The sequence below is a fragment of the Colias philodice genome, chromosome 22, assembly GCF_061535455.1.
Source record: "Colias philodice isolate Cphi_HAF_F1 chromosome 22, ilColPhil1 Martin Lab GWU primary, whole genome shotgun sequence".
NCBI lineage: Eukaryota > Metazoa > Arthropoda > Insecta > Lepidoptera > Pieridae > Colias > Colias philodice.
This window is the reverse complement of record NC_143107.1, coordinates 2,878,622-2,897,070: the sequence shown is the minus strand read 5'-3', so window position 1 is coordinate 2,897,070 and position 18,449 is coordinate 2,878,622. Positions and strand designations below refer to the sequence as shown.

The 18,449-nt window shown below is 31.0% G+C and overlaps 1 protein-coding gene across 1 annotated transcript in view; it reads right to left on the bottom strand.

Moving 5' to 3' along the window:
* The window catches only part of LOC149478360 (cell adhesion molecule Dscam2-like), a 47,180-nt gene that overhangs the window by 22,088 nt on the left and 6,643 nt on the right, over positions 1-18,449 (bottom strand). The window contains exons 5-16 of the mRNA XM_089709161.1: positions 18,023-18,113; positions 16,705-17,104; positions 15,330-15,465; positions 12,523-12,642; positions 11,018-11,194; positions 8,627-8,771; positions 7,957-8,105; positions 7,388-7,553; positions 6,488-6,624; positions 4,670-4,822; positions 4,213-4,303; positions 2,851-2,933 (exon numbers count right to left, since the gene is read on the bottom strand). Coding sequence (XP_089565287.1) covers positions 2,851-2,933; positions 4,213-4,303; positions 4,670-4,822; positions 6,488-6,624; positions 7,388-7,553; positions 7,957-8,105; positions 8,627-8,771; positions 11,018-11,194; positions 12,523-12,642; positions 15,330-15,465; positions 16,705-17,104; positions 18,023-18,113 — 1,848 coding nt within the window. The remainder of the gene's footprint in view (positions 1-2,850; positions 2,934-4,212; positions 4,304-4,669; positions 4,823-6,487; positions 6,625-7,387; positions 7,554-7,956; positions 8,106-8,626; positions 8,772-11,017; positions 11,195-12,522; positions 12,643-15,329; positions 15,466-16,704; positions 17,105-18,022; positions 18,114-18,449) is intronic.

Below are 18,449 nucleotides of genomic sequence, written 5' to 3'. Positions count from 1 at the left end.
ACTGTTGGGTATTGAAATGTGATGATTAATCGTTTGAATTTGACTGGATAATGAGGTATTGGCCAAATGTAAATAATTGGCTAAATAATTGCTTTACCTGTACCCTGTAGAAGATTGGTTGTAGGTACCACGTTTGCACACTTTGCATTCTCATCAACACATGGTCAAATGTATAGTTTGATTCTATATAATATATATATATATATTATTATGACATACAGACAAACATTCATTTATATACAGATAGATACCTAGATATTACTTATATTTCGTTTTACAACTTTTAATGTGACGAGAATAGAATTAATAGCAGATTTATAATGAGTGAGATTTATTCCTCGTTGCTACGGAGCTCTAATGAAATCCTGAACAATACAATGGTTACATAAAACAATAGATCCTTTTAGCACTATTGTTACTTTTTACAAACAACTCGATTATAAAATTTTTATTAAAATATAATCGATTCTCCTGTAGAATATTTGTTTTCTAATTAAACTGCCTGCCTATTTTCCTTGCTTGTGCCTTGTTACATACCCAATTCTAATGAAACAGATTTTCAATTATTAGTATAATTATATCCATACACCATAACACGATTTAAAGACTTAAGTAAATATTCCGAAACACAATTAAATACACTAACATAAAAATAAACGCATTTAAAAGTCATAACAAAACTCTTTTGTTTCTTAAAGTAATCTTAATATCTCGCAAAAACTAATTAAAAACACCTCTCAAGATATTATTACAATAAAGGAAAAATTAAAAAGACACTTAATGTACAGATTAAGCTCACAAAAGCTCGAAGTTTGAACAGTGGGCGTTAATTATGTTCAACTGAAAAGAATAATTAAAATTAAAAAGGTGAAAAGCAATTTAAATTGAGGAAGTTTGATAAAGCTACGACTGGGGTTTTAACAATTGAGTTTTTAGTGAATAAAGGCATAAACATTCATATGGAATAATCATATGTAAGAAAGTACTTATAGTAATAAGTTTAGTATATAGAGTTTATGCTATTTACAGGCTGGATTTTTTTAAATCATAATGAAGTTAGTGTTAAGTACGTTTGAGAGATTTCATCATTATAATTCATAAGTAATAGCACAGATAATATAAAACTATAGGTAGGTAGTAATAGTAAGATTTTTTCGATTCCCGGGTGTGTCAAGCAAAATTTCGAAAATCTTTGCTGCAGTATACTTTCTTTTCTAATTTAATGGAATGTTTCCTTTGAGTAAATTCTTCTAAAAACGACTTTAATTCGTTCTGTAATAAACGGAGTTAAAAGACGACTTATTCAATATTCAGTTTGATGAGAAGCGTGATAACAACTTTGGAATAAGCGTCAAGACATGTTACATCTCAGTTTGCCGTTTGCTCAAAGTGTTCGAAACATCGGGATGAATAAAGTAATTAATGAATGTTTTAAATCCGTTAAAAGTGTTACTAATTTTCGTCTTTAAATATATCTAACTGCGTATAAAAGAAACAGGATTAATCTAATAAATATTGCTACGATATTTTAACATTATTTTTAGCAGAGACCTATAAAGTCTTGTTAAGACTCGACCGATATCAAATAAAAATTTTGGAAGTTTTCATTACTAGCCTTCATTATATTAATATTTTTTTTCAGTGACCATTTGTAGTTTTGAAGTCGGTTTCATTTACTTATAATTATTATGGGGATAGAAATTTTTTATCGAACTCTAGCGCTATATATAAAAAAATAAAATGAAAAAGATACACCCTGTACATCGATACTTATCGATCCAGTCCATACGAGCTAAAAGGCAAAAAATTACATAGTCGAAAGTGCTCGCTTTACGATATTAGTGCATATTGGCCTAGATATGCAGTTTCGTGAGATATTTGGCACATTTTGCAAGTAGGTTAGTTGCAACACCCTGTATGTAGAAGTTATATGCTAACTTGCGAAATTTCACGTTACTTTTTTAATATCGTAGTAGAGTATTTTTGAAGTTTGTATTTATTTAAAGCTTTGGAGTCGTAAGGAGCTTTTTCCAGCGTTGAAAGCTTACTTTATAAATAGTGTTATTATGGTCTTTTGTATGTTTTATTTGAGGAAAAGAAGAAAAGTACTGCGCAATATATTAAATATTTTATAGACTCCTAAACAAGGGAAAGCTGAACTAGATTATTACTTTCATAGCGTTAACCAATTTTGATGATTCTTATTTTATTTGAAAGCTAGGAGTTGACGAAGACCGTAGTTCCTAGGACCACAGATTACTAAAAAGTGACAACATAAGTACGGTACCTAAATTAATAAACAATATAAATTAAAAACGTTATTATAATTGAGTAGAATCAAAAATACTGATTACAAAATTAATAAAAAAGATAACCTACATTTTCGTCATATTTTACGTACAAAGTAAGGTAAAATTAAAGCTCATTCATTACACACGAACTCCCAATTTGCAACATATTTTATTGCAAAAATAACTTTAATTTTATGTAGTTCCGTGTCAGTTATTACGTAAGATTATATTTTAATTAGGCAGTTTGTTTATTCAGAGGTAGATGTGATTCAACGTTTAAAATTGAAACCCGGGTGGAAAAGATTTAAAAAAAAAGTTTTCACTATAGGATAATCTTAATAACCTAAAAACCTTGTACTTTATTCGAAATCAAGAAGTAATTTAATGTAGGTTCACACGAAATGTATTATGAAAAGGTATATTGACACTTTGATCAAAATAAAGCAAAATGAATTAAAAATACGTTTTTACAAAATAATCTAAATGTACTTAATTCACAAACTGTTACATCAATAAATCTATAATTAAATTACATAATATATTTAAAGTAGGTACTTACCTCCCTCCCTTGTGTCTTCAAACAGTGGAATCGAAAAGGGTCCATTGCCAGCACTATTGAAAGCTGCGACTGATATCGCATACCTTGGGAACAAAAGTAAAAAGTTATAATTTATATTTAAAACAGAATAACACTTTTGATATGAAATAACCTATATTATGTTGTCTTTTAATATAAAAATATTTAAGGGAGCTTTTCTTATAAATTTTCAAACAAAATCGTTTTTTAGGTATTAATGTCATTATACTTTAAGAACACACACTATATTGTAAGAACTTTCTATGTGTGTGTAAATTGAGTAGCCTGTATGAAAGTATCAGCTAACTATTGACTCATACTTTTTTATAACTTAAGAATCTGTCTTGACGAAGCACTAATAATCGAGACATAGAAATAAATTTAACACGTGAAAGTAAATTGATAATTGTAAACTTTTGCAAACATAATAAGGTTTAATTTTAATCTTTAATCATAAAAGTGAAACAAAATAGATTCGTGGAAACGGAAATTTAAATACAGTTCATAATACGTCCATCAAAATATGATGTTTCAGTTTTAAAGGTCAACAATATATATTTTTCATTTTAAATTTATTTCATGAACAATTGGATCAAATGATCGAGACGTTATGAGTTACCAATGTTTATAGCAGTAAAACTTTAATTCAATTTAGGTTTAAATCGTGATTACATATTAGAACTATCTATTTTCGTAGCTTGATTGATTTCGTTGAAATTAAATGTTATAGTTATTATGTTTGTTATAACGCACCAATAAACTTCAACAGATAATTAAAATTAGAATTGATATTATGATTAATTTAGTTATTTCACTGCTCCGCAAAATAGTTGGCAATTAAAAATATTATATAGATTATAGAGCGTTTACAAATGCAAATGTCGAGACAAATTAACAAGTAGACTTGAAAAGAAACTGATTTTTATTTAAATTGCAGTTTATTGTTTCAGTTTAAGGAATCTCATAGACTTTTAAATTATTATGTATTTTGTTGTCAGTTTGTCTCTATAACAATTATTGTATAATACATTCAAAATAAGTAATATTTATAATTTTGTTATATTGTAAATATTCCTTCATATGAATAATTATAATGATGTAGCTATTATTTTATACTAGCTTTCCGCCCGCGGCTTCGCCCGCGTTTTCAAAGAAAAACCCGTTCCCGTAGGATTTCCGGGATTAACCTATCCTATGTCCTTTCTCGGGTATCAAAATATCTCTAGGTATACCAAATTTCATGCAAATTGGTTCTGTAGTTAAGGCGTGATTGAGTAACAGACAGACAGACAGAGTTACTTTCGCATTTATAATATTAAGTATGGATAAGAAATGTTCACAAACCTTACTCCCTTTAGCAGACCAGTGATTATCGTTTCTTGTTTGGAATAAACGGACGTTGTTTTGATTATTTTATCGCCGCTCTCAGGAGATTCTGTTAAATTAATAAATTTATTTAGGCACATTTAAAATGATTTATGTCTTAATTTGACCAAATTATATTATAATATATGCCCCGGATTGGCGTTAAGGACGCGGGTTTGAATCCTGCCTCTGGATCAAATTTAAGTATCTCTACTGCGTGTTGTTTTAAGTTTTAAATTTGTAAAACAGTTGTACGACTATTTTCATCAAAGGTACCTAAATACTTAAAATACGTATTCTACAACAATTATATAATAATTGTTGAAATGATTATTAAAAGTTATAATCGTTATTTGAGAAAGTTATTATCTCAAGAGGTTCTCAAAATAATTCACATGCTTTATAAATATAAATTTTTAAATTATTTACATCTTACCTTTAATTCCAGTCAACTGAGGCACAGCCCGTATCCTATATCCCAGTATAAGCCCATTATGCGTGTCAGTGGGGGGCGGCAGCCATCTTGCTAAGAGCTCACCGGGTGAAGACGTTTGTTCGAGCTGAACTCCAATAGGTGGTGATGATGGAGCTATAGGAAGTTACTCTTTTAATGAGTGGTATAATAAAAATAATAATAGTTTAAAAAAAAACTAAAAAAACACGCTTTTCATAGAAAACCGAACTAAAATATAGAAAATTTTATCAAATAAGTGTATTGTCATCGGTCCTCAATAAATCTACAAAGTTTGAACGAAATCTGGCCGTTTAAAGTGGGTCAAAATCGCGCCCAAAGAAGTCGGTTACAAACATACAGGTGAAGCTAATATCATCATCATCATCATCATTCCAGCCTTTCAGGACGTCCACTGCAGGACATAGGCCTCCCCCAAAGATTTCCAAAACGCCCGATCACCAGCGGCCTGACTCCAGCAGCTCCCCGCCACTTTGATCAGGTCGTCTGTCCATCGCGTTGTAGGCCGTCCCACATTGCGACGTCCTGTACGTGGTCGCCACTCAAGAACCTTTTTGCCCCAACTAATAATATAAAGCGTGTAAAATAAAAAGTGGTAAAAAGAGTTATTTTATTTTTGCCTTATTGCTCTAAAACGTTACAAAGATAACCTGATTATAAATTAAAAATTTGACAGTCTTGTTGGTATATAGCTAGGTACTTCTTACAAATAACCAATAAGTCTGTAAAATTTATGATTCATGTGTTAGGTACAACTTATAGCGATAAATATTAATTATTGATTTAATTTTTTTAACCAGACGTAGGTACGTAAGGAAATGAAGGAGAGGAGTAGCATCTATATGTATGTATGTACATGTAAATAAAATGAGATCACGTAAAGTTGTCCTTACTACTTCCTAGAATAAATTAAAAGACTCAATTAAATATCTCTTATTAATTAGGAGCCCGTAAAGCTATCAGATTTCTCTCTGATTATATCTAGTTACCTATAGATCGAATTATAGCAACGTCGAAAGTGTATTTGCTTCTTATAATTGTGTAAATATAGTATATATCTCACATAGTTCTAATCGACTTTGGCCGGAACGCTTGTTCAGAAGAAAGAAACTATAAAGTTTTTCCTCCAAAAAACCACTGAAATCGCTTCGCCATTTCTTCGAGATTGACTCAGATTATAACAGTCCATTATATTAGAGCGACATTTTTAAACTCTCATTCTTGATACCAAGGGAATCATCATAGGTCAATGTTATCATGGAATATTCTAGCAAAATAGACCGGGATTTATTTGATGTATTACGTCATTCCCAAGCGGATACAGTGAACTATCCTGACATTGATAAATTAAAGATACGGAGTAAGACGAAATCTTATCTCCTGGGAGCCAGTGTATTACCGAGATGGAATATTTAGTATCTTGTAGGTACTCTGGGATTCGGATGTAATTGACAAAGGACGTTGATACTGTCCCTGTTAATTTTGTGGCGTAAGGCAAGATTGGTTGTTTATTCATTTGGAAGGTATGTGAGTATTTGCAGGACAGAAAAAGTTAAGAACGAATGAACAAGTGCATAAAATATTTTTACATTTATTTTTAGGATAGCAGTGTGAATTAATTTTAACTAGGTTGTAAAGGAAAATGATTATATCGGGTAGGTATTTTCTTAATAAAATAAATAGAGTAAATATGTACTTATATATTTTTTTATGCTTTGGTTTATTTGTAAGTAACTAAATTGAATCAATATGTATAATATATAGGTAAGTGGTAATACAAACCTTCTTCAGCAGTAGTGAATCTAACAGGAGTACTGTACGGGCTGAGGTCCGCCTGGTTCCCTCCCGCTACTCTAGCTGAGTATCCCGTCGCTGCTTGCAATTGATCTATTTCTAGCGTGTGACGGATTTCGTCCGATCTGATGGAGTTGTTTTATTTAAGAAATTTATAAAAAAGAGCGGGTGTGCCACACGTGTCAGAAGTGAAACTTGTTTGACTAGATGCAAAGATGATATGCCTTACTGACGTGACGGTATTGCCATGACGCGACCTTGAAATGTTACTCTCAAGTCTCAACGCGCCTTAAGTAGTTTCACTTCAAAAACTTTAGTGATTTTAGTAATTTACACTTATAATACCTTTTTAATTAAACACTCGTATCATTGATACATATGAATTATTTCTATATGTAGTATAATTTGTGAGCTTTAAATAGACTAATAAAATTTATTTACAAAATTAACTATAAAAAATTTACTATCTACCTTTGAATAACTAATTTTAACAAGAATTCTAAGAAATATCTTTGGTTACCCGCACATTCCGTAAGACAGGTCCGAATTCAGTTTGTAATTGTCGATTTTAATTAAAATACTCAATATTAAAAAATTGTTTATTTTTAATTATCCTTTTAAACTCGAACAATTGTTAAAGTATAATATATTAATTCATCCTAGTAATGAAGACAAGTTTTACTAAAACTTCGTAATATACTCATACTCATAGGTACTAAAGCACCGTATAATTTATGAACATTTGATATGAATGACACGAATATTTTATGGATAACGTTTTAAAAATCCTATAAAATCATCAAAATATCACACTCATACTTATAAAAAGTCACAAATAAATATTTAAACATTTACATATATCTAAAAATTCCTATATTTCACACTTACCTCGTAACATTAATACTCCTAGCTGTATTCCACGACAATCTCTGCGTACTTGTTATTTGTATTGTGTAGTATTGAGCTAGAGACCGAGTACTATCAAGCCATGACAGTTTGACGGAACGACTCTTGACTGAGTCCACTGAGAGATCGTTTGGGGGGAGGGGCGGTTCTAAAATATGGAAGAATATTATCATATTCTGGTCTTTTTAGAAGCAATACATGTTAATTTAAATAATTTTGTAAATTATTCTGAGTGTATGTATAATATTGAGGTCTTAAGAGACCTCATCAGCAGATTTTTTTTTATGAAAAGGGCAAAGTGTATTAAATTATGCAATATAATCGATGATATATTAAGCTTCTCGTGGTTACTAAAAATGATTTAAAATAGGTACATCAAATTTCATGTAAAATGCAATATTTACTGTATGATCAATATTTAACTAATTAAATTATACAAAAAACTTGAAAGAACGTTTGTTCGTTCTGTCCTAAATATACTGTAATCATTGAAATAAATAAATTGCATCGAAGCATTTAATCTAATAACCTAAATAACTACATTCACTTACCAAGTATAGTAAGATAAACAGTATACACATCAGCTCCAAAAGGATTACCAGCCTTACACTGGTAGAGGGCCCCATCACTGACTTCAGTTTGCAGTAGTTCTAATACACTTGTCATGCCATCTTCTGTTTTCATTTCTGATATCTTCACCCTATATTTAAGTTAATATTTGTTATAATAAATATGAAAAATCGTTATTTATTGTTTAATTTAGAAATCAAACAATATTTAATAACGACTTTCAATTCATTATATTATTATTCCGTTGTTTCAAACACTCTTTAGAGCGTCGGAGGTCTTTATATAAGTCGTTATTTAGAAATATTCTACTTGTGAAAGTAATATTGTAGGCGGAAGGTAATATTATAAGAAATAAATGAATCTATATAATGAGAATTCTAGGAAGCGGAATCTATTTAGTAAATTATACTGGGTACAAATTAATTTTCACTGAATAAACAGAATAGATGTTCAACAAACATTGTGATAATATTTAATTAAATTACTTACATAGAAAATGTGTTGCTACCAAAATTGGTTTTAAGCATTATAAATTGTATCTTTAAGAATAGTAATTAAAACCGAAATGAAAGGAATAGTAAAACAAAACAATGGCAGAGCAAAGAGACATTCAAACATAATATAAAAATAAAAATTTAGAATTATAATTACCTCTGTGTTAATGGATTGATAGGTTTTCCGTTCCTCGTCCACATCATGCGAATAGGATCATCTCCTTTAGCTACACATTCTATTGTCACTTGCTGGCCCAGTTTAGCTGTTATGTTTCGTGAGGAGACGTCAAACGTGATCGGTTCTAAGCAAAAGTTTAATACATAAGAACTCTAACAATGTCCAACACACAAGTTGCATAAATAATACGAAGGCAATTTGTCATTTTAACTTCTTCCAGTTAAAACTCGTATATAGTATGGATATCATGAATGTAAATAAATTCAAAACGCAATTTTAATTGTTTTATGTTAATTTTTAAAAAGGAGCCCCAAAACAACATAATCCGGCCCTGTCTATGTCATTTACCCATCGATCGTTTAGTAAAACCATGGTAAAACTAACATTTTCGCATAAGAAGGGTTTTCGTAGAGGATATTAAATTAAACGTGGGTCAAAGCTTGCGACTACGTGATTAAATTCCTGGATGGGTTATCACGGTCATCTTTGTTAAAGTGAGGCTATGGCTTTTATACAAAACTTTTTGGAACGAAGTTCCTTATCGCGCGTTGCGGAAGGGGTCTTGATCCATCAAGAATAAAAAATAAAAAATAAGACCAAAAGTTGTAACGACACTTATTTCTATAGTTGTAACTTTATACAACATAATATTTTATTTGGCGCAGTCACAAGGCTGTATTTTTTGAAAAAGTTTTCAGCCTTGTGAACGTAGAATTGATCACTTAAAGTATATTTTAATAAAATTAAAAATAAGTTCCAAAGAGACAAATTCCATGTCTTCTTTTATTATAGGTAGGTAATATTTCCATGTTAGTTTAAAACTGCATTAATGGAACTTGCGTCATAGCGCTCATTTGTTTACTACAAAACTGAGGAGGCGGACCATGACTGCATAATTAGTGTTTATTTATGGATGGGAGTGTTCATGATTTACTCTTTAGCGTGGCTAAATTAGTTTTAAATGCTTCTACTAGACCGGGAGATACTGACACAAAATTTCGAGTCATTTGTAACAGGATGGCGGTTCTACAGGGTTCTTAGTACGCAATGACAAAAAGAAGAATGATGGTGTGAACGCTGGTACTGGCGGCTTAGTCGCGTGGGCGTTAGTCGAACTCGTCGGAAAATAGCGAAAGTCAAACGATTTGTAACAGTATGGCACTTATTTTTCCTGTAAGTTTGAGGATCAACGAATATAAATACAAAATTTCAAAGATCTAGGTGTTGGAAATCTTCACTTATATAAATTAATAATAAATTTATTTTTCAAGTATGACAGCACTTTTTCCCCCTACTAGAAGTATGGCAAATATAATAATGGTCACATTTTATCAAATACTCTCCAAAAAGCCAAATGCAATACTGGTACAAAAAGATAGGCGAAATAAAAAAATTTTGCAGATTTTCGGCGGTATGGCGACCATTTGGAATCGTCCGAAAAGTATGGCATGGTGATTTTCGTAAATGGCTGCACGACGATGGTTACCTGTGCAAAAGTTAGCTTGGTACAAATGGTTGAATAATTGTTTTTTTTAAATCAACACATTCGCGTCGGTATGGCGGGCTGTAAGTCATACCGGAAAAGTATGGCATGACACTACCGCCTACTTCTTTTTTATGGGCTATCGGTAAATTCTAAAATTTTTGTGTTACAAATCGTTTGACTTTCGCTATTTTTCCGACGAGTTCGACTAACGCCCACGCGACTAACCCACCGGTACCAGCGTTCACACCATCATTTTTCTTTTTGTCATTGCGTACTAAGACCCCTGTAGAACCGCCATCCTGTTACAAATGACTCGAAATTTTGTGTCAGTATCTCCCGGTCTATACTATTTACTTCTATGCAGTCCCCTGCATAATATGTTTGTAAATATTTATGAAGTAGTACTTAATAAATCAACGAATTAACTCACTATCGAACGACATGAATCTGAAATTTTCTTCACACCTTATTATTTATTATCACGACATTCATATAAATTTTGAACATTACACGTTATCTAACTTATAACTATAAAATATATTATATTATCATTATTACATACTAAATAAGATTGTACCAACATCGAACCACATCAATCCTTGAAATTATTTAAATTTCCTTCGCACCTTATCTTTGACTAGCATCCATTCAAATTTTGAACGTCACAAGCTATCCAAGCTTAACATTTTATACCTAACGTAGAAATTTCCTACAAAAAAAAATTAAACACCAAACACCTGAACGTATTCATATTCCAATAACTTAACAAAACAATTTAACAGGAATTTATACAGTTATATTTTGACATTCATCTAAATTCCTATCATCATAATCCATATATATTAAAAACTAATCATCTTAACATACAATAAAAATAAACTTACTATTAACAGAGATCCACACAGTTTTGCTCAATGCTTCGCCTACACCGTTCTCCACATGACAAGTGTATAGACCAGCATCAGAGAGCGACACTGAGTCGAATATAAGGGACCCGTTGGACAAACTGAGGACCCCACCACCGGCCACTTCTAGCACTGGTCTCCAGGTATCTGATACCACTGTTAGAATGGAATCTTTACTCATCTATACTATAATTTTAATTTTATATTATAAAGCTGAAGAGTTTATTTGTTTGAACGCACTTATCTCAGGAACTACAGCTGGTCCGATTTGAAAATTTCTTTCTGTGTTAGATAGCCCATTTATCGTGAAAGGCTTATAGGCTATATACCATCACGCTTAGACCAACACGAGCGGATAAAACCGCGGGGCAAATCTAGTAATTGATAGTTTAAAGTAAGTAATGTTATAAATTTATAGAGGGGGGATTCGAACCCGCGTCCTTCATGCTAAGAAATGCTTTTTGAAATAGCTTTTCTCACGCATTTTCTCATTGAGGAAAATACTATTTGTATATAGTCGCTTATGCAGGGCATTGTCAGCTCTGAAAAAATTTTTTAAAATATTTTTCCCTCTTTTGAAACCTTTTCTTGCGTCTCCGTCTCTATTCCGCCAATATACAAAAATACGTATATAAAAAATATTCTAATCCATTTGCGCACATTATTGTTTTTACAGAAAGAGACTTAAGATCAGTTTTCCAGTTTCTGTGTTTATCCATTAAAAATAATCATGCACAATATTAGGATAATAATTATACCAATGGCTTGAATATAAGCTCATACGTAAAATTATAGTATTTTATGCAATCGTATATTCAGTTAATCCGATTATATACAGAGCTTAGCGAATGGACTCCACAAATTCTAGATATACACATAGGTATAGATATCTATTTAGGTTATGCAAGTATCATTGAGGTAATCTAATTTCCAACTAGGATTTAGGAACATAATTTATGACCTATGTTTTAACTTAATAACTCAAGTAAACAATTCTGTAATCTCCTATACGCAAGCTTTATTAATTACGGTTTATTAAAAACAGCATGAACAGAATTTGTTTTTATCGTGTAGAAGGGTTATTATTTTTCGTTGCGTATTTTTTTCGATGAAGCAATCAATCATGGACCAAGGCATTGAAAATTAGAAAAACATTTTCATACTTGAGTTAATATAAATAATAAACATGGATATATATAGAGATTATATAATTATATAAGTTGATGTAAGCTTGCACATTTTTGACGGTATTTTAATAATCGTAAGTTTAGTTGTGTAGGTATACGTTAATAACATACCACTTTAAATTAAAGACTATAACAGACTTTAAAAGCGATATTATATGACGGATTACATACACACTCGCTGCAAAGTGTGCGAAACGTGGGCTTAAAATATATTGAATAAATCGCGTTTAAAATCCGTTAAAGTCTTTAATTTCTTATTGTAAAGTTTTCTTGTGTTTGATTTTCATAATAACATACCATCTTTCTTCAACCAATGTGTCTGAGGTTGCGGGTAACCATTCGCCTTGCAGGACACATGCCCGTTCCGGCCCAGGAGGAGAGACGTGTTCTGTGGCTCTTCGCTCCATTTTGGTGCAACTGTCGTGGGTTATTGTAAAGATTAGAATATTATATTATGTTGTATGTTATAATATTAAGAGTTAATCTTGTGTATATTAAACGCAAAGGACGTTTTATGTAGGAAGCAATTAGAACTCTTTAAATTTATAAAAAAAATATTGAACGAAATACAATACTGGATATTGTGGACATTTGTGATCATCTCACTCAATCAGATTTGGCTTAAAGGTCTCGTAACCAGGCCATTAAATCTTTAAAAAAAAGCAATACTAGATAATGGTACCACTTCGAATAAAACAAATGGGTACATAATAAAAGTTCGTGTTTAATCAATTTATCACTATTTTAGCACTATCTATGTTGTTCATAAAACCTGTTTATTATAAAATCTTCTCCACTAGTTCCCTTTAAGTGCAATTACGTAGTCGAAAATATGTCTCAATGAAGCTGCGAACAATATTAACTTATAATGTATCGCACGCATCGTACTCTAAAAAAAAAACGGACATGCAAAAAATACCAATCTCAACAAAAATAAAATTAGCAAATCATCAACTCTAGGTCATTCTGCGTCGAGTGTTAAATCCTAAAGTACGTCATTAAGACCTCCCTTGACCTAAGTATATTCAATAGCTGTTGAGTTCCAACTTATTTTATCGTCTCGGCTTATTTTTAGAAAATTAACGTTGAAATTTCGATATTTTAACGAGATAATTTAAAGTGATTGGAGATTTTGAGCGTAATGAATGTTGTTATTATTATAACTTCCAAATATATGCCTGAAAATTTAATTATACATTTGACCTTTCACAAATATTTCAATTTAAGATTTTGAAATATTGTGTTGATTTAATTACAAAATTTTTAGTACTGTAAATTAAAATATTGTTTTACGTTTCATATACTTATTCTTTTTAATTTATTTATAGCATACAACAATAAATGAAAACATGATTTAATTGCTACAACTAACATGCATACCTTCATGTACAGGAGCCAAAAACAATATCACATTTTCCATTATTATAATATTTAAAGCTAATTAGACATTCCTTCATTTCCGTCAGAGCTAATATACCAGTAATTTACGTCCAATATTTGCAATCTATACAAATATTATAAAGCTGACGAGTTTGTTTGTTTGAACGCGCTAATCTCAGAAACTACTGGTCCGATTTGAAAAATTCTTTCGGTGTTAGATAACCCATTTACCGAGGAAGGCTATAGGCTATATATCATCACGCTAATACCAACAGGAGCGGAGCAACGCGGGAAAAACCGCGGGGCACAGCTAGTATTAAATATCTAAAGCCAATTAAACAATCTGTTATAGAACTAACATACCAGTAATTCACGTCCAATATTTGCAATATAAAATAAAAATGAACGTTCATATTTCGGGATTATTTCTTGCAATACCTGACATTCGCGGAATGAAAATATCCGACATAGATCGTTATGAGAGTCGTTTGCAATGCTTTATGGCGCCAACGGATTTACAGATTAAAAACCGCAATTTATTTTTATATGTGTCGATTTGTTTTAGATTAAAAAATGTAACGTGCATTGTTTTAACGATTGCTATGTTTGAACTTCGCTGAAATACTATGAATTTGTAATGTCGGTGATTTAGCAATTTTAACTGTTATAATACTGATGAATGTTCGTATTTCGGATATCAATACTGTTTGTGTGTATAATATTTTGTATTGAAATATAGTTTAATTGATTGCATAGAGCAGGATATCATGAAATATACATGTTTTTTTTGTCTTGTAGTGCTTTTGTCTAGTTATTTTTAAAGCCTTCTAAGCACAAATTGGAATTTGGAAAAAAAAGTATTTTCACTTTAGTGTGTTCGAAAAATAACGTGAATACACGGGAATATGAAATAAATAAAACAAAGTCTGTGGACTTCTGTAGAGCTGGTATAAATATTAGTTATTTTTATTTTTATTGCTTTTTGGTCGAATAATTTCATTCACATGAATTAGCTTCTAGAAGTAAGAATTTCTGGCAGTAAATTAGAAAATATTGTACCAAAGAACAATTAGTATCTATTGAAATTATAAACAATGTAATTAAACAACGGAGTTTATTTATAGAGAAAGACGGAGTTTATTTTAAAAGTGTTCATAACAAAACGAGCTTTCCGTCCGCGGCTTCGCTCGCGTAGTCAAAGGCATCTCATGGGAATGAGATGTTTCACCGTGGTAAAAGAAATATCTCTTTTTACTTTTACTATTTTCAGCAATAAAATTATATTATAGAAGATCAATCCGTTGCGATGTGTAAGAAAAACAAATAAAAATACTTTCACGTCATGTCTACTTATCAATCTATATCTACATACATACATATAAACTAAGCATATAAAGCAGACGAGTTTATTTAATCGCGCTAATCTCAGGAACTCCTGATCCGATATTTTTACATTTTTTACAATTCCCTGTGTGCAAGTGTCTTTACTAATATTATAAATGCGAAAGCATGTTTGTGTGTCGTTTGTCTTTTTATCACGTCACAACAGAGCGATTTTAAGTAGAGAGTTAGTGGTCTAGAGAGTAACATTTACTGGTAAAATATATATAAGTACATATATTTGTTTTATAAATGTCTCAATGTTATTATAAGAATGTCCTTTGAATACCCGAGCGAAGCCGTGGGCGCAAAGCTAGTATTAAACAAGGCTAAAGATATCTCACCTTTTATATACAAATTGACAGTCCGATTCACCTTCGCGACATGGTTGGCGGCTACACAAGTGTATGTACCACAATGGTCCAATGATACATTCTTGATTATAAGAACACTGAATACTTCTAAACTCCGCTCGACTATCTGTTGAAGAAATTGTTTATAGTCAAGGAAACTAGATAAATCATAAATATGGAGAAATGTAGAAAAGGAAGGGTTTTCTTATGAAGGATAGATATACGCTTTAATACATTTACAAATAAAGCATATTTTATTGTGTTAACGTAAATTTATACACGATTTACTTTCCATACTTTATAAATTATTTAATAGTGGCTTTTGTATTGTTAGTTTATGAGAAAATTACTTCTTATTTATTTTATGTTTTATCATTACACTATAAACAAATGTACATATGTACACAATATACAATGTACATAGAGCAAATTATTTTTAAAATAAAACTATAACATCCTATCACATTTTAGGGTTCAAAAAAGTTTTATATTAACCACCTACCACTGTCGTAGGTAGCAACTCTTTCAGTTCATGTCAAAATGCCAAATTCCTGAATGATAAAACAAATGAATCACCTGCCTCACCTGCCTCCAAAGCCGATCAGTTATTTAACAAAATGTCATTATACCTTCGCTAACAGCAGATAAGGCAGACAAATGAATATCGTAACACACACTTACATCACAGTATACAGCTACAACCAGCAGGGAAGCTTCATACAACACGTTCGAAATGGCTCACGAACACAAGCAAGCGTGTTGACGATAATTGTAAGGGTATTCTTATAATATATGAATTGTGATAATTATCTAACGATTCTTGTAAATACGCTTGCTTGTGTGCGTGAGCCATTTCGAACGTGTTGTATGAAGCATCCCTACTGGTTGTATCTGTATACTGTAGTTACATAATCGCTAACAGATTAACCCTTATGTCGGTATTAAATTTGCGTTAGATAACATCATGTTTGGAATATTGTGTACGGTAATTTAGGTTATGTAATGGGTTACAATAATTTCTGGATTTCCCAACCGATATCTAAATATTTGGCATTTCGGTATTGATTTTGGATCATGTTCAACGAGCTGTACTATGTACTTTGGAACAATTATTAATATACCTAACGTTTATAAAAATATTTGTGTTTTAGTAATTTATCGAAATAAATTGATGTTCAATATTAAAACAAACGGCTACATGTAATTAAACATAACATGAATTTTAAAATAAGACCAAAGGTAGGTTTTAAAAGCTTAACATAAAATATAAATAAATCTACTCTCCTAAATAACACTCCCTCGAATACAGAAAATTTCACGACACAAAATTTAAGACGGAACAGAATAAAGAAGAAAATTGTCATACCTTCAAATGCGACGGTATTTTCCTGCCATCTTTCAGCCACGAATAATAAACCGGCGAATCACCGCTCTTCAAATTGCAATGTATTTGCACAATCTGACCTTCTTGTAGGTCAGGAGCTAATAGAATATCTTCCAATTGAGGAGCTTCCACAACTTGCAGATCAAACGAACGTTTGGCCATTTCCCCAGACGGACTCCTGACTATACACGCGTAAGATGCCCCATTCTCAGCTTTACTAACTTTATTTATAACTAAAACTCCATCATTGTTCGATACATCGCGCTTTCTTAATTTGGGCTTACGGCCGTATATTTCTACGCTCAGTTCTGTTTTGTCGGATCGCTTGTAGCGATTCTGTTCTGAGGTTATTTCTTTGCCTCTGTACTCCCAAGTGATCTCTCTAGAATTTAAGTAAATGTTAGAGAATGTAAATTTAAAATTGTGTAAGGTATTTTATTATTCATGGATAGGTAAATGAGGCTCGTTTGCATATGTGTTAGAATTTTAGTTTAAATCATGAGTGCAATATTAGAAATTATAGACAAATTATTGATTTATTCAATAATTTGAATATTGATCAAACTATAGCTATATTATATATTTTTTCATATATTCAGCTATGTGGATATTTCTCCTTCACGATACAGCGTTAATGGTGAATAAAAATAAAATGTGTACCTACTCAGATTCTAGTGAGTTCAAAATGTACGATCAATATGTAGTTCTCTAAATAGATTATAAATTCTCTAAATTGATTATAATTTATAGATAATAATCAATAAATCAAAGTTAAAAGTCTTTTGATTAATAATAAAGATCTACACCTATAATAATACATCTACAATATTTAAAAAAGAAATATACAAAACGAACGGAATACCCAATATTTTTCCTTTATAATAAACATTAATTAAAACCAACCTCTGTTCAGTTATCTTTTTTAATTAAATGAAAATGGTGAGATAATATTTTTTATTCATAAAAGCTTTTGCTAGACACTTAAACTCGTAGTTTTTCAATATAAAATAGGAAATTTTTATTAATAGCAGATAAAATCTTTGATAGACGTCGAGGCTTGAACTTATAAACTTTTGTAATTAGAATTGAAACTAATCGATATTCTGTTTCTTTCTTTCGTACGTCAAATTGCTTAAATATGAGAGAGACGGAAATACGAGAAAATTAATCAATGTCTGTTTATATAAGTGCGGCCAGAAAACAATTATAACTGATAAACGAATGTTTGAATTTTATATGTACGTTCATTTTTCAATAGAAAACTGAACAAAATTTTATATAATTTATCTTAAAGATTCACCTTATAGGATATCCATAGTACGGGCATTTCAAGGTCACGCTTTGGCCACTTTGTACTTTGATGGGAGGTAATGTTCTTATATATGGAGGACCTAAAACAAAAACAGCATTTTATTTGTTACGCAATATTATGATGTTCCTACTAATATGCAATTATACCTTGAACCAAAATTTAAATTTTCAAAAAAGATTAACTATACCATAGTAAACGGTTAAATATAGAAGTCTTCAAAGTGACTAAAAGATTATAACTTTAAGGTGTTAATTTTAAAACATCGGTTCACAATAACGTAGCAATAGCGTAGCAATTGCTACGCTACGCTACAACGTTACTGCTACGGTATTGCTACGAAATAATACGTGGATTAAACGTGAGTTATTCATGTACATATTATTTGCTATTCTAGCGCCAATTTGGTAGGTTTTTA